The 22,362-nt window shown below is 48.7% G+C and overlaps 1 protein-coding gene across 2 annotated transcripts in view; it reads right to left on the reverse strand.

The window, feature by feature from the left end:
• cbwd (COBW domain containing) overlaps positions 1-22,362 on the reverse strand; it is a 92,902-nt gene that overhangs the window by 31,018 nt on the left and 39,522 nt on the right. For both annotated transcript variants that reach the window (XM_072516862.1, XM_072516861.1), the window contains 3 exons: positions 18,990-19,036; positions 18,550-18,636; positions 5,923-5,967 (listed from right to left, as the gene is read on the reverse strand). In XM_072516862.1, the coding sequence (XP_072372963.1) occupies positions 5,923-5,967; positions 18,550-18,636; positions 18,990-19,036 (179 nt within the window). The remainder of the gene's footprint in view (positions 1-5,922; positions 5,968-18,549; positions 18,637-18,989; positions 19,037-22,362) is intronic.

A 22,362-nucleotide genomic window follows, 5' to 3' on the forward strand; every position in this document is an offset into this window, starting at 1 on the left:
ACTCACCCACCCACACACCAGTTGGGGTGGTATGGTGGCACAGTGGTTAGATCTGCTGTTTCACAGCACCAGGGGCCCAGGTTCGATTCTGACCTCGGGTGACTGTCCGTGTGGAGTTTGCAAGTTCTCCGCGTGTTTGCGTGAGTTTCCTCCGGGTGCTCGGTTTCCTCCCACAGTCCAAAGATATGCAAGTTAGGTGGATTGGCCACGCTAAATTGCCCCTTAATGTCCAAAGGTTAGGTGGAGTAATGGGGTTAGGGCGGGGAATGGGCCTTGGTAGGGTGTTCTTTCGGAGAATGGGTGCAGACCCGATGGGCCACATGGCCTCCTTCTACACAGTAGGCTTCTATAATGACGTTAATCTTCTATCATGACCGGTGGATTCATAAAAAGCTTCCATAAAAAATTATTTCTGATGAGTGTAGAGGTTTTTCTTTGTGAATACAAATGTGGCAGAAAGTTTGTAACAGTATCATTCACAGTCCACAGACGAAGGCCCCGCGTTCGCAACCTTGCCCCTCACCTAAGGTGTGGTGATCCTCAGGTTAAATCACCACCAGTCAGCTCTCCCCCTCAAAGGGGCAAGCAGCCTATGGTCATCTGGGAGTATGGTGAATTTACTTTACTTCCTTTACGAGAGATAAGTCTTAATTTAGACCCTTTACATCAAGAGAAAGGAAACAATTGATTTCCACCACGGCATACAGCTGCATTTTAATCTTAAGTATTGCACCATGTGAAATTAGATCACCTGCTGACCTCTTCTTCCCTTCTCCGAATATGTTTTTAAAAAAATCAGCAACACAATTGGTTTGGGTTCTGCATCCCAACAAGAAAATCATGGGTCATAAAGAAGCTTGTAACCATTGTGGGCAGTTTTACTATTTCTATGCATTGCCTCCAGGGGGAGCAACCTGCCACAAGCAGAAACAAAAGCTAGCTATCCACTTTTCCAGGTACTCAGTGAGCCAAGGGTTAACAATTCCAATTGGGTGTATTCTTGGAGGCTTTAATCACAGGAAAGGCAGTGGCTTTTCCCACATTTCCAATATTTTTCTAACTAAACAATCTCAAAGAAAATGAAGAAAAAACATTTTTAATGCCACGATTCTTCTGGATGGCCAGCAGATGTATCCAGGAGAATAATCGTTAATTCCTCAAGATCCAAGGACAATTCCAGAGGATCGGCAACACTGAAATGCACCCTTTGTCAGCTCCAGCTGAAAGTAGTTTGGTAGACACATTATCCCATGTTCATGGTCTTAGAGAATTCCAAGAATGTAAAGTGGGCAACAGTGTGGTTTTTAAAGAAAGGAATTATATTTGTGCACATCATGCATAATGAACGTCCCAAAGTGTAGCACAGTGAATGAATTTGTTTTGAAGTGCTGTCTCTGCTGTTACATATGCAGACAAGGCAGCCAATCTTTGCACAGACAACAGCAATGACTTGTTGATTGATTCTGGTGAAGCTGAGGGCTAAATGTTGACCAGGCCACTAGGCGTCCCTGCTCTTCTAAAGATAGCGCCAAAAGCTTATTTTATTCTAGATGCAGTAATACCATGCCTTGAACCAACAACCTTATTACTATTTTTGCATTTAACTATCCAAGCTAACATCCCAATTTTGCCACCTTATGCACTTGTAACATAACGGACAGGTTTCTCTCCCTTGCTGTAACATAAAGTTGAGAGCTCTGCATGGTTTACATCTTCATTTGTACAAATTTAAATACACCGGAACATTTCTCGTAAATCTCTTCTTAATTCAGTAAACCTCATGGTGTAGAAAATAATGAAATATACTACATGTAACTTTTGGACAAGATTTCCGAAGTACAGAAACTGTCCTCTGGCCACGGATTCCATCCATCTCACTGGCAATGAACCAATGCTGAACCAGACTGTTTACAACCATAGTGTCAGATCTGACCCAGAGATGAGCTTCCAACTATATTTCTACACTAAGATGGCATTCTTTTAACTCTGTAGCATAATCCAACTTCAGTTGAGTTCACTTGGTACTCAAACCCGCATCCAAGCCTTGGACTTGACTATTTCTTTTTAAAATTTTTTTTAGAGTATCCAATTCTTTTTTTTCCAATTAAGGGGCAATTTAGCGTGGCCAATCCACCTAACCTGCACATCTTTGGGTCGTTGGGGTGAAACCCACGCAGACACAGGGAGAATGTGCAAACGCCACACAGACAGTGACCCAGGGCCGGGATTCGAACCTGGGACCTCGGCACTGTGAGGCAGCAATGCTACACTATGCCACTGTGCTGCCCAGACTTGACTATTTCAAAGTACCCTTCGCCAGTCTATCCCCATGTTCTATCTCCACACCAAAGTCCTATTGACCATTCATACCCGTGCTCACTAACCTACACTGGTTTCCAATTGGGCAAAGCTTCAATTTTAAAATTCTCATCTTTTCTTTCATCTTTGGGGCCTCTCTCCTCCCCATCTCTATCATCTCATAGAATAGAATCACTACAGGGCAGAAGGAGGCCATTTGGCCCATCAAGTCTACACCGCACCTTTGAATGAGCATTCAACTTATTTCCACTCCCACACCCACCCCGGCTTATTGGTGTAACCTTATAACCTAATCTACAGGGAATGGAGATTTCAAAGTCTGGCGACTGCACAAGCCACTATTCGGGAGAAAAGTCAAAATACTCAGGTCAAAAAGGGAAATAACTCCTAGTTGCTTGTTCAAGCGATTGTTTTGCCATACTTTATTTTAAAAATTGCTTATTGTCACAAGTAGGCTTCAATGTGGTTACTGTGAAAAGCCCCTAGTCTTTCCAACGGAATCGGAAGGGAGGAGGTGTAAATCCTAGGAGCCGGGATCCAAAACAGGTGGGAAAAACGGGCTCCATGGAGGCTTTTGATGAGGATTATGAAACATGAAATTCATATGAAGAAAGATTCCAATTATTTGTATTAGCTAATCAGACCTAAAGGTCGCAACAGTTCTTAGCTGAGTTGGACGTAAAACGTTTATGCTGCTACAGAATCTTGCTCGTCCAGCAAACCCAGGAGACAAGTCCTTCAGTGAATTAATTAAACTTTTAGAGGGACAATCCTCTCATAAACCGTTGTTCATTGCAGAAATGTTCCAATTCCACCGCTGTAGTCAGGAAGGTGAAACAATTTTACAATTTATAGCGTCTTTAAGATTAGCTAGATATTGGGAATTTTATACAGCACTGAATGATACTCTTCGAGGCAGGTTGGTTTGTGCATTATGCAGTGAAACAATTCAGAAGAAGCTGTTTACTGTAAGTGGTTTTGAAAGCTGGTGTGAAAGCTGCCACATCTGGGCAGCACCTGGGCAACAAAATAGGATTTACAGTGCAGAAGGAGGCCAATCGGCCCATCGAGTCTGCATCGGCTCTTGGAAAGAGCACCCTACCCAAGGTCAACACCTCCACCCTATCCCCATAACCCAGTAACCCCACCCAACACTAAGGGCAATTTTGGACACTAAGGGCAATTTATCATGGCCAATCCACCTAACCTGCACATCTTTGGGCTGTGGGAGGAAACCGGAGCACCCAGAGGAAACCCATGCATACACGGGGAGGATGTGCAGACTCCGCACAGACAGTGACCAAGCTGGAATCGAACCTGGGACCCTGGAGCTGTGAAGCAATTGTGCTATCCACAATGCTACCGTGCTGCCTCTAGCACGGCAGCATAGTGGTTAGCACAGTTGCTTCACAGCTCCAGGGACCCAGGTTCGATTCCCGGCTTGGGTCACTGTCTGTGCGGAGTCTGCACGTTCTCCCCATGTGTGCGTGGGTTTCCTCCGGGTGCTCTGGTTTCCTCTCTCAGTCCAAAGATGTGAGAGTTAGGTGGATTGGCCATGCTGAATTGCCCTTAGTGTCCAAAAGGGTTAAGTGGGATACTGGGTTAGGGTGGAAGTGTGGGCTTGGGTGGGGTGCTCTTTCCAAGGGCTGGTGCAGACTCGATGGGCCAAATGGCCTGTTTCAGCACTGTGAATTCTATGATTCTATGATCTATGGAGCTTGCTTCGAGAGAAGCTTTGCAGTTAGGGGCTGGATCGAAGGTCCAGAAAATGGATACCTCAAGGAACAAGGCAAAGGTGCAGCCATGTCACGGTTGCACACAGGTTGGATACTCAGCAGGGGAATGATGGAGTAAATAAAGTATATGTGAGAACTGTGGTAAGAAGGGCCACATTGCCAAAACGCGTTGGGCTCAGAAAAACTGTTCTATACCAAGAAAATGCAAGAAGAACAATACAAGTAAACAACTTAGTGGCTGAGCTAAAAATCACTCAAATGTCAGTGAAACAGAGCTCCAGCAAGAACTAAAGCGAGATGTTTTGTCAATGCAGGGAGATCAACAATGTTTTTGGGCCTATTCAAAACTCGAAGGTCATGAAATTAAAACGGAAGTGGGTACAGGTGCAACAATATCGCTAATATCGGAGTCAATTTCTCATCAAAAGATGAAGCCTCTGCCTTCAAAATAGTCAGATAAGATCCTAAGGATGCACAAACACAGAGATATCTACACTCCTTTAATTCTGGCCGCCTCAGCATCCCCAGTTTTAACTGTTCCATCAGTCACAGCCATGTCTTCAGTTGCCTAAGTTCTGGAACTCCTTTCCTAAATCTCCCTGCCTCTCTACCTCTTTCCTTCTTTAAGAAACTCCTTAAAGCCTCACTCTCTGACCAAAACGATGGTCACCTGCACTAATATTGCTAATATTTCCTCCTGCTGTTTTCTAATTGTAGAATGGTGACAGCACAGGTCATTTGTCCAATTATGTCCATGTTGGCTCTCTGCAAAATAATTCACTTGGTGACATTTCCTCCAATAGCACTGCAACTGTTTTCCTTTTTCAGATAATGATCTATAGAAAATGCTCCTGTGAAGCATCTTGGGATGTTTTATTATGTTAAAGTTTCATTTAAGAACAGACTGCTTTTGTTGGATCTGACTTGGCTTTATCTTAAAACTATTTCATCTCCCCCTCAGCAGGTTTTTGCAACTCTCCGAGACTGTGCGTCACATTTATTTTATTCCTCGACTGATAGGGGTTTGCAGCTTGACCTTTGACCTTACCCAGGGTTTAAAAAGTAAGGCCATTCCCTCAGAGGTGGGTCCTTTGAAGTTAACCCCTGCTGAACTCAAATAGATGGATCATTTCAATGTCTAACACGTGAATGTTTGCTGGGATGTTAATTTACAAGTCCAGCTACCTCACGTCAGAGTGAAATACGAGGGGCTGGATTCTCCCAAAATGGGGTTATGTCCCCACGCCGGCGTAAAAACGCTGGCGTTGAACTCCCGAGTTGCCTGGAAAAAAAAACAACCCGATTCACTTACCTTCAGGGGACTAGCAGGGAATTAATTCTGCTAGTTAGAAGCGTTGGCTGCGGATACGGGCCCCCACACTTCCGGTTGCGAGTCCGCGCATTTGCAGGGCGGCGGCCTCCAGCGGCGCTCCATGCGCCATGGCAGACTCGGACCACGGACCAACACAAACAAATTATCCTCCCCCCCCCACCCACAATGGCCGCGCGCCCTGCATCGGACAGGCCCGATCACTGCCCCGTTCGGCCAGACCATATTAGTTCTATGCCGTCGGGAACTCGGCCGGTCGGGAGCAGAGTATTGCTGGGCGGGCCTCTGGCAATGGTCCCCCAGCCACGTGGCGTAATTCACGGATATTCGGGGCCCAGAGAATCGCCGGAGCAGCGCCAGGCCTGATTCTATCCGGAACTTCGATTCTCCGCCCCCGCGCCAAATGCGATTTTGCCGCGGGGCTGCGGAGAATCCAGCCCATGGTGTACATGCAGTGTCTGAACTCTAAACTGCATCTCACAACACAGTCGCTTACAGAATTAATTTGAATCGTGAAAAAACACACAATATTCTCACCTTGATCGTCGTGTTTCAATTAACTTGGCAAGTCCATTGATTGACCTGAAATATAAATGCTCAGATTATCATACTCAGCAAACACGACTGAAGATATTAAGGAGGAAAAATATGAATTTAAAACCCCCCCGATTTTGTTTTGTTGCTGGGAGACAATGGGGAAATGGGACCTCAAGTGGAATGAAATTGGGCAGTACGAACCTCGTCCTCAATCAAAATGAAGCCATTATTCAAAGTTGTTTTTAATTTGATGCCAAACCATTGATCTTATTTTTGGGGCCAAAGTATGACTGTTGTGGGCAAATACAAAAATGGGACATTAGCAAGGACAATGCTGAAGTTTTTTATCCCCTGCTGTAACAATACAAATTCCATTTTCTCCAACAACAGTTTTCCATTTATTTTTCTGATGCAGTTTTCATCTACGCTAACTTGGAAGTCATAAGTCATATTTCTCCGTGATTCTAGTGCTTGTTTTGGTTGATGCAATGATGAGGCTGGTTTACATGAATTCAAACTAATTAGGGGCGTAATTAAACCAAATGCAAATATTAAACTTTAATCTGCGATCTTGAAAGCTCATTTTTTAAAATATATATAATATAAAATATATATATCTATATTAAGAAAATCACAATCACTGTTCAAAATCTTGTAACCTTAAACAAAAGAAAGGATTGGAACATTAATGCATTGGAAGTAGGTTGGCCATTTATCCAGCTTTGAACAAATGCAACTCTTTCTTTTTTCAATGTTATCATTGACAGAAAGGATTGGAACATTAATGCATTGGAAGTAGGTTGGCCATTTATCCAGCTTTGAACAAATGCAAGTCTTTCTTTTTTCAATGTTATCATTGACAGTAAGTGTGTTGTACTTGGGACTGCGATGTGGTCGAATGTTTGGGACTATGTTTATGTGTGCAGCCCTTCCTGTTGGTTCAGAGGTGCATTAATTTCCTGCAAGCTACTGCATAACAAGGTTTCAACAAGTTTGCCAGAGAGTAACAACTTAAAACCACTTCAATCTATGTGAGCTTATGCTTTTAAGGGGGTTTGGAGCTCATTCTGGAAGGGGCTGAAATGGTAATATCAACTGTGACAATTCCTTGGAAGTGTGTTCTCTTTGGATGCCATTACAGTACTTGGAGCTCTGACCTTGATCTCTCTCTTGTATTTTAACACTGGTTCTACATGTCATGGACCCACAGCTTTCCGCTGGTACCTGCTCCTTTTCTAGTGATCAGCAACCTGCACATGATAGACCTAAAGAGACCAAACAGATCTTTGACAAAGGTAAGGGGGAATAAGACTTGTACAGTAAATTGGAGACTAGTTTTGTTGGTTGCCGCCTCTGTTAAACACTTTGTGAAGTTGATATCAGCAAGCCTTATGCTCCTGACAAATTTTGCTTGTGTGCATGTGCAGAGGTTGGTGGCCTGGGGGAAAGAGAGAATGGTACTTTCAACCTGCACAAGTTGGAGTAAATAACTGCAGTTACCACACTACATAATGGTAACTTTACTCTGCACCTAATCCATACTCTACCTGATTTGGAAGAGCTTGGATGAGGAAAAAAAAAAGTCCATGTGGAAAATGTTAAACTTTGTAGCCGCCACAGATAGTTTTCACTCTTCAAACTGCTCCTCCTGCCTCAGAATACATCTTATTAAATCTAAATTAGCTCACGTGCGCTGAGCTTCAGAGATGATTTAACTCCCATTTTATATTTGCTGCCGTGACTGATTTTGGAATGAAGTGAACAAAACTTACTAAATTTGGTTTATTCCCCAAGAAATCATCAAATTGTGATTCGGTTTGTCTATTTAAAGTACATTACAGCACAGAAACAGGCCCTTCGGCCCACCAAACCTGTCCCGATCCAGATTCCTTATTTAGACCTACGACATATTGCCCAAATGGTCTGTATCCCTCCATTCCCCGCCCGTTCATGTGTCTATCAAAATACATCTTAAATGGACTTCCGGGTGTGGCTATGCAGAGCTAAGTTGCATGTTCGGCAGCTCCCGCTTGGAACGGACTTTTGGGCTCTTTACAGGGCCCCCAACGGCATTATTTTGACATTTCCCGGAGTGGGAGGAAGACTGTAACATGCCCCCGACAGTGTCCCCCAGGATGGTATGTCTCTTGGTTACCAGACCCGGCAGAAACAGTAAAAGATTTGGCTGGAAAGACAAAAGCCTCTTCCAGCATGCAGGCGGGGAAGGGCAAGCTTAAAGGCTTCAAGCTGACTTGAGGGCCTTTATTAAAGGTGAATTCTAGCAGCAGAGGGAACAACTGTGAAAAGATCTCACCAAGGCCATTGAAGAAGCGGGGACGAGGCTTCCGGTGGCGGCCATGGAGGAGTAGGTCGCGCATTCGGCAGCTCCCGTCTGGAACGGACTCTCAGACCTTTTTCAGGATTTTCCACAGACTTTTTGGGGCAGATTGGTGAAGCGAACACTGCCAAAAGGATTCCCTCTCGAGACTTCCGGTTGCGGCTATGCGGAGCTAAGTCGCACATTCGGCGGCTCCCGCAAAAACGGACTTTTGGGCTGTTTTCAGGGCCCCCAACGGCACTTTGTCGACGTTTCCCGGTGTGGGAAGGAGTTAATAACAGCTCCCCGTCAGTATATGGCTTTAACTAGGAGCGGGGTGACAAAAAAGGTGGTGGTGGACCCGAAGAAGGGAGGGAAGGACAAAATGGCGGCGGGCGGAGACCAGGCAGCGTGGAGGCAGTGGGCGGAGGAGCAACAGGAGGGTATCCAGCGCTGCCTCAGAGAGATTAAAACGGACCTGCTAGAGCCGATGAAGGCTTCTATTGATAAGCTGCTGGAGACTCAGACGGCCCAGGGGGTGGCGATCCGAGAGGCTCGACAAAAGATCTCTGACAATGAGGACAAGATCTTAGGCCTGGCGGTAAAGGTGGAGGCGCACGAGGCGCTCCACAGAAATGGCAGGAGTGTTGGCGAGGAGGCCCAAGGCTAACGAGCCTCCGCGGGTGGTGCTGGTGCGGTTCCATCGGTTCTTCGATCGGGAGTGTGTGCTCATGTGGCCCAAGAAGGAGAGGAGCAGCAGGTGGGAGAACGCAGAGGTCAGAATATACCAGGACTGGAGTGCGGAGGTGGCGAAGTGGAGGGCCGGGTACAATCGAGTGAAGGCGGTGCTGCACAGGAAGGGGGTGAAGTTTGGCATGTTGCAGCCGGCGCGACTGTGGGTTACCTACAAGGACCGGCACCATTATTTTGAGTCTCCGGAGGAGGCGTGGGCCTTTGTTCAGGCCGAGAAGCTGGACACAGACTGAGGGTCGGGATGGGCGATTGGGGACTGCGGTGGATATGTTATGCCTATTTTTTGTTCGGGGGGGGGGGGGGGGGGGGGGGGGGAGGGGCATTTGCATTGTTTTGGGTTTCTTTTTCTCTGTTTTTCTCTTTCGGGTTGGGGAGGGTGGATGGGGCGGGTTGGGCACTGTTTTGGTTGGTGGCGGGGCCTGGTAGGTGGAGAGCGCGGGCTTTTTTCCCGTGCCGAACTCTGGGGGGCGGGGCCGGGACGGGGAAGCGAGGATTGTTTCCCACGCTTAGAACGGAGGGGGGAGGGGGAGAGCCTGTGGATGGGGAGCAGGAGAGGAGGGTGTGTCACACAATGGGAGGAGTCGAAGGGGAGGCGGGAGTGGCCGGGGTCAGCAGGAGTCAGCTGACTTGCAGATGTGCAATGGGGGGAGTAAACCAGCTAGGATGGGTCCTAGCCCGGGGGGGGGGGGGGAATCGAATTGCTGCTACTAAGGTGAAGGAGCTGGAGTGAGTGGGGGGGGGGTCGAGTCGGGGGTATGCCGCTGTGGTGAACGGGCCGGGTGTGGGGTGCGGGCGCTTGGCTGGCCGAGGAGGGGTCATGGCTAGACGGCGGGGGAGGGGGGCGGGTAGCCCCCTGATCCGGCTGATAACCTGGAATGTAAGGGGACTGAATGGGCCGGTTAAGTGGGCCCGCATGTTGGCTCACCTGAAGGGGTTCAAGGCTGATGTGGTTATGCTCCAGGAGACACACCTGAAGGTGGCAGACCAGGTAAGACTGAGGAAAGGGTGGGTAGGTCAGGTGTTTCACTCGGGGCTAGATGCCAAAAATCGAGGGGTGGCGATCTTGGTGGGAAAGAAGGTGTCATTCGAGGCGTCGAGCATTGTGGCAGATAATGGCGGTTGGTACATAATGGTAAGTGGTAAGTTGCAGGGAGAGAGGGTGGTACTGGTCAATGTGTATGCTCCGAACTGGGACGCTGCGGGTTTTATGCGGCGTATGTTGGGTCGGATCCCAGACTTGGAAGTGGGGGGCCTGATAATGGGGGGAGACTTTAACACGGTGTTGGATCCGGCACTGGATCGCTCCAGGTCTAGGACGGGTAGGGAGCCGGCGGCAGCTAGAGTGCTGAGGGGATTTATGGACCAAATGGGAGGGGTGGATCCTTGGAGATTTGCAAGGCCGGGGGCGAGGGAATTTTCATTCTTCTCACATGTCCATAAGGCTTATTCTCGAATCGACTTTTACATTTTGAGTAGGGCGCTGATAGCGAGAGTAGAGGATACCGAGTATTCGGCAATAGCCATTTCGGACCACACCCTGCATTGGGTGGACTTGGAGATGGGGGAGGAGAGGGACCAGCGCCCGCTGTGGCGCTTGGAGGTGGGGCTGTTGGCGGACGAGGAGGTGAGCGAGCGGGTCCGAGGAAGTATAGTGAGGTACTTGGAGACCAACGACAATGGGGAGGCCCGAGTGGGGATGGTATGGGAGGCACTGAAGGTGGTGGTGAGGGGAGAGCTGATCTCCATTAGGGCCCACAAGGAGCGGAGGAAGAGGGAGAGGCTGGTGGGGGAAATGGTGAGGGTAGACAGGAGGTACACGGAAGAGCCTGAGGAAGGATTGTTGAGGAAGAGGCGCAGCCTCCAGGCCGAATTCGACCTGGTGACCACCAGGAAGGCGGAGGTGCAGTGGAGGAAGGCCCAGGGGGCGGTCTACGAGTATGGGGAAAAGGCAAGCCGGATGCTGGCGCATCAGCTTCGGAAGCGGGACGCAGCTAGGGAGATCGGGGGAGTTAAGGACAGGGGAGGGAGAGTGGTGCGGAGTGGGGTTGGCATCAATGGGGTCTTGAGGGACTTCTACGAGGAATTGTACCGATCCGAGCTCCCACGGGAGGAGGGATGGACCGTTTCTTGGACCAATTGAGGTTTCCAAAGGTGGAAGAGGGACTGGTGGCGGGACTGGGGGCCCTGATTGGGCTGGAGGAGCTGATCAAAGGGATAGGAAGCATGCAGGCGGGGAAGGCACCAGGGCCGGACGGTTTCCCGGCCGAGTTCTATAAAAAATATATGGACCTGTTGGGCCCGCTGTTAGTTAGGACCTTCAATGAGGCAAGGGAAGGGGGGGCTTTACCCCCGACGATGTCCCGGGCACTGATCTCCTTGATCCTGAAGCGGGACAAGGATCCCCTGCAATGTGGGTCTCACAGACCGATTTCCTTGCTAAATGTAGATGCCCAGGTGCTGGCGAAGGTCTTAGCCACGAGGATTGAGGATTGTGTGCAGCAGATCATCCATGAAGACCAGACGGGGTTTGTGAAGGGGAGACAGTTGAACGCGAATGTGCGGAGGCTTTTGAACGTTATCATGATGCCGGCGAGGGTGGGGGAGGCGGAGATAGTGGTGGCGATGGACGCTGAGAAAGCCTTCGATAGGGTGGAGTGGGGGTACCTGTGGGAGGTGGTGAAGAGGTTCGGGTTTGGGGAGGGGTTTGTCAGGTGGGTTAGGCCACCTGAGGTCCCGATGGCGAGTGTGGCCACAAATAGGAGGAGGTCCGAGTACATTCGGTTGCACAGAGGGTCGAGACAGGGGTGTTCCCTGTCCCCCCCCTGCTCTTCGCACTGGCGATTGAACCCCTGGCTGTGGCACTGAGAGAGTCGAGGAACTGGAGGTGGTTGGGGTGGGGAGGAACATAGGGTGTCGCTTTATGCAGACGACCTGCTGCTGTATGTGGCGGACCCGGTGGGAGGAATGCCAGAGGTAATGAGGATCCTTAGTGAATTCGGGGACTTTTCGGGGTACAAGCTCAACATGGGGAAGAGCGAGCTGTTCGTAGTTCAGCTAGGGGACCAGGAGTGGGGGATTGGGGAGCTCCCACTAAAAAGGGCGCAGAGGAGCTTCAGATATTTGGGGGTCCAGGTGGCCAGGGGCTGGGGGGCCCTGCATAGGCTTAACTTTACAAGGCTGGTGGAGCAAATGGAGGAGTTCAAGAGGTGGGACGCATTGCCGCTGTCCTTGGCGGGTAGGGTGCAGTCAATCAAAATGACGGTGCACCCAAGGTTTTTGTTCCTGTTCCAGTGCCTCCCCGTGTTTATCCCGAAGGCTTTTTTCAGGCGGGTTAACAAGAGTATAACGGGGTTTGTGTGGGCGCGAGGGACTCTGAGGGTGAGAAGGATGTTCCTGGAGCAGAGTAGAGATGGGGGGGGCTGGCGCTGCCCAACCTCTGTGGGTACTACTGGGCCACCAATACGACGATGGTGTGCAAGCGGGTGATGGAGAGGGAGGGGGCTGCATGGAAGAGGCTGGAGACGGCGTTCTGTGTGGGTACGGGTCTGGGGGCGCTGGCAACGGCGCCGCTGCCGCTCCCTCCAAGGAGGTATACCACGAGCCCGGTGGTGGTGGCGGCCCTCAAAATTTGGGGGCAGTGGAGGCGGCATGGGGGGGGAAGTTGGGGCCTCGGCGTGGACCCCATTACGGGGGAACTACCGGTTCGCCCCAGGAAGAACAGGTGGAGGGTTTTCGGGGTGGCACAGGGCAGGGATACGAAAGTTGGGGGACCTGTTTGTGGACGGGAAGTTTGCGAGCTTGGGTGAACTGGAGGAGAAGTACGGATCCCCCCGGGGAACACCTTCAGGTACTTACAGGTAAGGGCGTTTGCCAGATGGCAGGTGGTGGAATTCCTGCGGCTACTGCCACACACAGTACAGGACAGGGTGCTCTCGGGGGGGGTGGGTGGGAGTGGGGAAGATCTCGGAAACTTACCAGGTGATGCAGGAGGAGGAGGAGGCCTCGGTGGTGGATTTGAAAGGTAAGTGGGAGGAGGAGTTGGGAGAGGAGATCGAAGAGGGGACGTGGGCAGATGCCCTAGGGAGGGTGAACTCTTCCTCTTCGTGCGCGAGGCTCAGCCTCATACAGTTTAAGGTGCTGCACAGGGCACACATGACCGGGACAAGGATGAGCCGGTTCTTTGGGGGTGAGGACAGGTGTGTTAGGTGCTCAGGGAGCCCAGCAAATCACACCCATATGTTCTGGGCATGCCCAGCGGTGGAGGAATTTTGGAAGGGCGTAGCGAGGACGTTGTCGAGGGTGGTAGGATCCAAGGTCAATCCGGGCTGGAGGCCTGCAATATTTGGGGTGGCAGAGGAGCCTGGAGTGCAGGAGGCGAAAGAGGCCGGAATTCTGGCCTTTGCATCCCTGGTAGCCCGGCGAAGGATTCTCCTTCAGTGGAAAGATGCGAGGCCCCCAAGCGTAGAATCCTGGATCAGCGATATGGCAGGGTTCATTAAATTGGAGAGGGTGAAATTCGCCTTGAGGGTCAGTACAAGGGTTCTTTAGGCGGTGGCAACCGTTCTTAGGCTTCCTGGCAGAACGGCAGACATTGGTCGATGGCAGCAGCAGTCCAGGTTGGGTTACAGTCAGGGGGAAAAAAACAAACAGGCAGAAAGTGCAGGGATCCCTCGTGGCCGTTCCCCTTCAAAACAAGTATACCGTTTTGGATGCTGTTGGGGGGATGACCTACCGGGGGAAGGCCCTAGCGGCCAGGTCTCTGGCACTGAGTCTGGCTCTGGGGCTCAGAAGGGAAGGGGCAGAATAGAAAAGCAATAGTTGTAGGAAATTCAATGGTTAGGGGAATAGATAGGAGATTCTGTGGTTGCGAGCGAGACTCCCGGAAGGTATGTTGCCTCCCGGGTGCCAGGGCCAGAGATGTCTCGGATCGTGTCTTCAGGATCCTTAAGGGGGAGGGTGAGCAGCCAGAAGTCGTGGTGCACATTGGTACCAACGACATAGGTAGGAAAAGGGGTGTGGAGGTAATAAACAAGTTTAGGGAGTTAGGCTGGAAGTTAAAAGCCAGGACAGACAGAGTTGTCATCTCTGGTTTGTTGCCGGTGCAACGTGATAGCGAGGCTAGGAATAGGGAGAGAGTGCAGCTGAACACGTGGCTGCAGGAATGGTGTAGGAGGGAGGGCTTCAGGTATTTGGATAATTGGAGCGCATTCTGGGGAAGGTGGGACCTGTACAAGCAGGACGGGTTGCATCTGAACCAGAGGGGCACCAATATCCTGGGAGGGAGGTTTGCTAGTACTCTTCGGGAGGGTTTAAACTAATTTGGCAGGGGAATGGGAACCGGATTTGTAGTCCAGCAACTAAGGTAGCCGATATTCAGGACGCCAAAGCGTGTAATGAGGCAGTGGGGAAGGGAACACTGACAAAGGAGAGTACTTGCAGGCACGGAGATGGGTTGAAGTGTGTATACTTCAATGCAAGAAGCATCAGGAATAAGGTGGGTGAACTTAAGGCATGGATCGGTACTTGGGACTACGATGTGGTGGCCATCACGGAAACTTGGATAGAAGAGGGGCAGAAATGGTTGTTGGAGGTCCCTGGTTATAGATGTTTCAATAAGATTAGGGAGGGTGGTAAAAGAGGTGGGGGGGGTGGCATTATTAATTAGAGATAGTATAACAGAGGAGTATCACCCTAATGAGGTAGTATGGGTTGAAGTCAGAAATAGGAAAGGAGCAGTCACCTTGTCAGGAGTTTTCTACAGGCCCCCCAATAGTAGCAGAGATGTGGAGGAACAGATTGGGAAACAGATTTTGGAAAGGTGCAGAAGTCATAGGGTAGTAGTCATGGGCGACTTTAACTTCCCAAATATTGAGTGGAAACTCTTTAGATCAAATAGTTTGGATGGGGTGGTGTTTGTGCAGTGTGTCCAGGAAGCTTTTCTAACACAGTATGTAGATTGTCTGACCAGAGGAGGGGCAATATTGGATTTAGTACTGGGTAATGAGCCAGGGCAAGTGATAGATTTGTTAGTGGGGGAGCATTTTGGAGATAGTGACCACAATTCTGTGACTTTCACTTTAGTAATGGAGAGGGATAGGTACGTGCAACAGGGCAAGGTTTACAATTGGGGGAAGGGTAAATACGATGTTGTCAGACAAGAATTGAAGTGCATAAGTTGGGAACATAGGCTGGCAGGGAAGGACACAAGTGAAATGTGGAACTTGTTCAAGGAACAGGTGCTACGTGTCCTTGATATGTATGTCCCTGTCAGGCAGGGAAGAGATGGTCGAGTGAGGGAACCATGGTTGACAAGAGAGGTTGAATGTCTTGTTAAGAGGAAAAAGGTGACTTATGTAAGGCTGAGGAAACAAGGTTCAGACAGGGCATTGGAGGGATACAAGATAGCCAGGAGGGAACTGAAGAAAGGGATTAGGAGAGCTAAGAGAGGGCATGGACAATCTTTGGCGGGTAGGATCAAGGAAAACCCCAAGGCCTTTTACACATATGTGAGAAATATGAGAATGACTAGAGCGAGGGTAGGTCCGAACAAGGACAGTAGCGGGATTGTGTATTGAGTCTGAAGAGATAGGAGAGGTCTTGAACGAGTACTTTTCTTCTGTATTTACAAATGAGAGGGGCGATATTGTTGGAGAGGACAGTGTGAAACAGATTGGTAAGCTCGAGGAAATACTTGTTAGGAAGGAAGATGTGTTGGGCATTTTGAAAAACTTGAGGATAGACAAGTCCCCCGGGCCTGACGGGATATATCCAAGGATTCTATGGGAAGCAAGAGATGAAATTGCAGAGCCGTTGGCAATGATCTTTTCGTCCTCACTGTCAACAGGGTTGGTACCAGGGGATTGGAGAGTGGCGAATGTCGTGCCCCTGTTCAAAAAAGGGACTAGGGTAATCCTGGGAATTACAGGCCAGTTAGTCTTACTTCGGTGATAGGCAAAGTAATGGAAAGGGTACTGAAGGATAGGATTTCTGAGCATCTGGAAAGACACTGCTTGATTAGGGATAGTCAGCACGGATTTGTGAGGGGTAGGTCTTGCCTTACGAATCTTATTGAATTCTTTGAGGAGGTGACCAAGCATGTGGATGAAGGTAAAGCAGTGGATGTAGTGTACATGGATTTTAGTAAGGCATTTGATAAAGTTCCCCATGGTAGGCTTATGCAGAAAGTAAGGAGGCATGGGGTAGTGGGAAATTTGGCCAGTTGGATAACGAACTGGCTAACCGATAGAAGTCAGAGAGTGGTGGTGGATGGCAAATATTCAGCCTGGAGCCCAGTTACCAGTGGCGTACCACAGGGATCAGTTCTGGGTCCTCTGCTGTTTGTGATTTTCATTAATGACTTGGATGAGGGAGTTGAAGGGTGGGTCAGTAAATTTGCAGACGATACGAAGATTGGTGGAGTTGTGGATAGTAAGGAGGGCTGTTGTCGGCTGCAAAGAGACATAGATAGGATGCAGAGCTGGGCTGAGAAGTGGCAGATGGAGTTTAACCCTGAAAAGTGTGAGGTTGACCATTTTGGAAGGACAAATATGAATGCGGAATACAGGGTTAACGGTAGAGTTCTTGGCAATGTGGAGGAGCAGAGAGATCTTGGGGTCTATGTTCATACATCTTTGAAAGTTGCCACTCAAGTGGATAGAGCTGTGAAGAAGGCCTATGGTGTGCTCGCGTTCATTAACAGAGGGATTGAATTTAAGAGCCGTGAGGTGATGATGCAGCTGTACAAAACTTTGGTAAGGCCACATTTGGAGTATTGTGTACAGTTTTGGTCGCCTCATTTTAGGAAGGATGTGGAAGCTTTGGAAAAGGTGCAAAGAAGATTTACCAGGATGTTGCCTGGAATGGAGAGTAGGTCTTACGAGGAAAGGTTGAGGGTGCTAGGCCTTTTCTCATTAGAATGGAGAAGGATGAGGGGCGACTTGATAGAGGTTTATAAGATGATCAGGGGAATAGATAGAGTAGACAGTCAGAGACTTTACCCCGGGTGGAACAAACCATTACAAGGGGACATAAATTTAAGGTGAAAGGTGGAAGATATAGGAGGGATATCAGAGGTAGGTTCTTTACCCAGAGAGTAGTGGGGGCATGGAATGCACTGCCTGTGGAAGTAGTTGAGTCGGGGACATTAGGGACCTTCAAGCAGCTATTGGATAGGTACATGGATTAAGGTAAAATGATATAGTGTAGATTTCTTTGTTCTCAAGGGCAGCACGGTAGCATTGTGGATAGCACAATTGCTTCACAGCTCCAGGGTCCCAGGTTCGATTCCGGCTTGGGTCACTGTATGTGCGGAGTCTGCACGTCCTCCCCGTGTCTGCGTGGGTTTCCTCCGGGTGCTCCGGTTTCCTCCCACAGTCCAAAGATGTGCGGGTTAGGTGAATTGGCCAATGATAAATTGCCCTTAATGTCCAAATTGCCCTTGGTGTTGGGTGGAGGTGTTGAGTTTGGGTAGGGTGCTCTTTCCAAGAGCCGGTGCAGACTCAAAGGGCCGAATGACCTCCTTCTGCACTGTAAATTCAATGATAATCTGTGATTAATCTAGGACAAAGATTCGGCACAACATCGTGGGCCGAAGGGCCTGTTCTGTGCTGTATTTTCTATGTTCTATGTTTATGTTATTTACACTGGAGGGTCTGAGGGGGTGTATACACCTGTTAAGTCGGGGTGTTAATGTTAATTTATTATTTATGTACAGGGGGGGTTGGGGGGTTGCTTTTTTAGATTGTGTTTTGTACTTAATCCTGTTAGGTTCTTTTTTCTTCCTCATTTTGTTATTGGTATTTTATGAAAACCTTTAACGAAAATTTTTTTTTAAAAAAAAGATACATCTTAAATGTTGCTATCGTACCTGCCCCCACCACCTCCACAGACAATGCGTTCCAGGCACCCACCACTCTCTGCGTGGGCAGATTAATTTCGAATTTATGCACTTGTTCACCGTTCCTACATTACGCAGTGATCATACACAAAGTATTTCATTGGCTGTGAAGTGTTTTGTAAGGCACCAGAGGTCATGGGGAGGCACCATATGAACGCAAGTCGTTCCTTTCACTTTTTGTAAAACACCGAAGAATGCTATTGAATTCCAGGATCTGGACATCTTATTCCAAAACGGAAAGAAATAAAGTTCTTTGAAAATTTAGAACACATGGAAAGGAAAGTTTGGACAGGGTATTTAACAGGCCGCCAATCTGCGATTATTCATTTTGCAGGCCAATTAGCAAAATAAAAGGTGACTAGATACAGAAAGACTTGCAAGGAATGGTAGTCTCAAAAACAATTACTATTTAGCAAAGGAGGGGACAAAAATTATCGTGGTTGATTCTCATTAGTCAGAAAAGGGATGTAGCTCATCAATCAGGTGAAGGAGAAGAAGCAGAGAAACTAACTGGTGAGGACTGAATGGCATCTTGCATTACTTGCAGATATTTGAACAAAGTTGGTTGCAAGAATTTTGTTATTCTGTTACTTTCTTGGCCAAAAACATATTTAAAATTTTAAGATCTGTTACTATATAATGGCAAAACATCCTTCCTTACCTAACAGCAGTTTTCAAATTTTCCAGCTCCTCACGTTGAACCAGGTCTGTTTTGTTAATGACAATGAGGTCACCAAGGGCAATTTGCCTAAATAAGATAAAGCAACACACAATAACTAACCCCCGAAAAGCATCAGGAAATTACCATTATCTATGGAATTCGCTGCTCTGTGGAAATTTCCAGGAATCCCTCTGGCAGATTTTATTTTTGGAGTGAGAGATGGAACAAAAATAAACTGCCATTCTTAATCAAAATATTTTAAACATCAAAATAAATTTTAAATATCCTTGAATAATCTTTTACCCAATTAAAATCAAAAATATTCCCAGCATACCATGGCTTTAAAAACATTTTAAAAACTAGACATATTTATATTGTTAAAATCTTTTTAAGTTTTGACACAAGTCTCTAAAAAGGTATTATTTAAATATAGTAAATACCTGGCTGCTTCATTGACCAGATTTCCAGGTTTTTCTTCTGTCAGGTGCTGTAGGAAACACAAACTTATTAGCGCTGTATACAGACAGCATAGAGAGTTCTTCTATATTAAAGGTAATATTATCGTTAAGAGCCACCAATATATAAACCCTGCAGAATGAGTCACCATGGGCCACTTAATTCCTTCAGGTGCTTTCGGCTGAGGCCTGGCAGGAAGCTATCTAACTGCATTCTCAGCTGGAACATAGTGCAGGGAAATAGGGGGGAAAATACAATGGAAGGGCAAGGACTTTAATGCATCAGGTAATGATAGGAAGCAGATTCACACTCTCAATTCTTCACTTCCGCAGTTTCTGAAATATACTGAAAATCAATCTGAAAACAGCAAAACAGATAAATGTTTTGGGTGAGGTCGTTTAACATACCTTGGAAGGTCAGAGGAAGAGCTTCTGACCATAGCAATTCTGATCAAGGGTCACATTCTTTCAAAAGCTGACTAACCTGGTTTATATTTCTATCATTTTATGTTTATTCCCCAACCAAACTTCTGATCGCAAGCAAAGGTCTGGAACAATTCCTACCTAGACTTTGTTCAAAACGCTATACTATCATGACTCAATGTGAAAGGAGAGAAGAAGTTGGTTACTGTTGACTGTTGAGGGCTGGGGCGCAGGGTGGGGGGGTGGGGGGGGGGGGGGGGGGGGTTATTTGTTTGGAGTCATTTTGTATTGTGAAAATGTTGAAACTCTGTGAATAACAATACTAAAAAGTGAAAGGAGGAAAGCGGGCAAGTATATCATGATTATTAAAATAAATTATTCGATCCCCACTTGGAGGACGTTCCAGGTGAGAGCCAACCAACTTTCAATCCAGCACAGAACATGCAAGGCGACTTGGTGGTGCACTGCTGCTTCACGGCGCCAAGGACCTCGGTTCGATTCTGACCCCGGGTCACTGTCCGTGTGGAGTTTGCACATTCTCCCTGTGTCCGCGTGAGTCTGACCCCTACAACCCAAAGATGTGCAGGCTAGGTGGATTGGCCACGCTAAATTGTCCCTTAATTGGAAAAGTAATTTGGGTACTCTAAATTTTTTTTTTTAAACAATATAGAACATGCAACCAATATCACCCCTTCTCATGATTCCCTCTAACAGAAAACTAATAAATAAGTGGATACAAAGACACATCACAACATTTGGAACAATAACATTCATCACGGCAGAGGAGGACCTGAATGTTAACAATCTCAGTTGTGCCATTGCATTGATGTGCCAAGTAGAGGTCAGCACTTATTCAACAAAACAGGAGGAAAAGAATGCAAAAGTGTGTTCCCAGGGTCCATCACCCTTCATCCCTTCGCAGCTCATTTCAAAGGCCTTACCAATTCTCAAAAGCAATTAGGGATCCGCAATAAATGCTGGCCTTCTCAATGAAGCTCACATCCCAAGAATGAACAACAAAAAATTATACTACACGATAAAAGGTTCCTGGTCGCTGAGGTGTTGCCATGGAGAATGCACCAGGAAACTATTGTTCCCAATGCTATTGTTTAATTCAAAAAAGGTGCAATGCCTTTTGCCTGGTGCATTTTCTATGCCAATGCCTTGACCAAACGGAGTTGACATGTCAATCAATCAGCATCCTTTAGTCATGCAGTAAAATTTGTTGGTATTCTTGCGTCTATTCTGATGAGTGCAAGACAAAAAAGATTCACCAGCATGTCTCTTTTTCCAGAAAAAGCTCAAGTTCTGTATAACAGACTTCCGGTTGCGGCGATGCGGAGCTAAGCCGCATATTTCGGCAGCTCCCGCTTTAACGGACTTTTGGGCTCTCCGGAGGAGCCCCAATGGAAATTTTTTGATTGAATCCCGTGTGGGAAGGTGAAGTAAGGTCCCCCCTTACGTCGTATGGCGGGGATTAGCGGTGGAGCGATGGAGAAAGAGGCTTTGGAGCAGTGGCAAAAACGAGGGGGGAAAACCAAGATGGCGGAGGACGGAGATCGAGCAGCATGGGGGCCGGACCAGCAGGAGTTCCTCAGGCGCTGCGTGGAGGAGCTTAGAAAGGAGGTGCTGGCGCCAATGTTGTTGGCGATCGAGGGGCTGAAGGAGTCCCAGAAGGCCCAGGCGATGGAGCTCCGTGAGGTGAGGGATAAAACTAATGAGAACGAGGACGAGATCCTGGGCCTGGCGGTAAAGATGGAGGCGCACGAGGCGGTGCACAAGAGGTGGGCCGAGAGACTCGAGATCCTGGAGAACAGGTCGAGGAGGAAGAATCTCCGGATTCTGGGTCTCCCCGAAGGAGTGGAGGGGGCTGATGCCGGGACTATGTGAGCACGATGCTCCATTCATGATGGGTGCGGAGGTCTCTCCGAGCCCCCTGGAGCTAGAAGGGGGTCCTGGCGAGGAGGCCCAAGGCTGGCGAGCCGCCAAGGGCGAAAGTGGCGAGGTTCCAGCGCTTCGCAGACAAAGAGAGTGTCCTGAGATGGGCCAAGAAGGTGCAGAGCAGTAGATGGGAGAATGCGGTGATCCGAGTCTACCAGGACTGGAGTGCGGAGGTGGCAAAGAGGAGAGCGGGCTTCAACCGGGTCAAGGCGGTGCTGCATAAAAAAAGAGTGAGATTCGGAATGCTGCAGCCTGCGCGACTGTGGGTCACTTATCAGGACCGACACCACTATTTCGAAACGCCAGAAGAGGCTTGGTCCTTTATCCAAACCGAAAAATTGGACTCGAACGGAGGGGCCGTGGTTGTGGGGGAGATGTTAACTGTATACAGGGTTGTAAATATGGGTAAAGAATGTTTCACGGGTGGGATGATGGATGGGGATGGGGGAAGAGTTCTTTTTTCTTTTGATGAGATAGTGGGGAATGTGGGCGTCGGTGCTGGAAGGAGGTGAGACTCGGGGATGGGGGAACTGAGATAAGGCCGCAACAGGAGCTGTGCCACGGGGCGGGGCTGGTTCAGGAAAGCGCGGGCTTTTTCCCACGCTAGGGAGGGGGGGATGGAGGAACGTAAGGAGGAGGAGAGATTCCCACACGGGAGAGATCAACGGGAAGGCGGGGGAAGCCAGGGTCAGCAGAAGTCAGCTGACTCAGGAAGTAGTATGGGGGGAGCAAAAGAGCTAGATGCGGATCTAGCGGGGAGGGGGGAGGAAAGGGGGGGAGCGGGGGAGGGAAGGGGGGAGAAGGGGGGGAGAGGGGGGGATAATAGGGTTGCTGCTGCACTGGCCGAGGGGGAACTGAAAATGGAAGACGTGGTCGGGGCGGGGCTTCCCCGTCTGGGGGACTGGAGGATGCGGGAGACGCGGGCACGGGACTGGCCTAAGATAGGAGATGGCTAGTCGGGGGGGCGGGGGGGGGGGGGGGGGGGTTGCCCCCC

The sequence above is a fragment of the Scyliorhinus torazame genome, chromosome 9, assembly GCF_047496885.1.
Source record: "Scyliorhinus torazame isolate Kashiwa2021f chromosome 9, sScyTor2.1, whole genome shotgun sequence".
Lineage (NCBI taxonomy): Eukaryota > Metazoa > Chordata > Chondrichthyes > Carcharhiniformes > Scyliorhinidae > Scyliorhinus > Scyliorhinus torazame.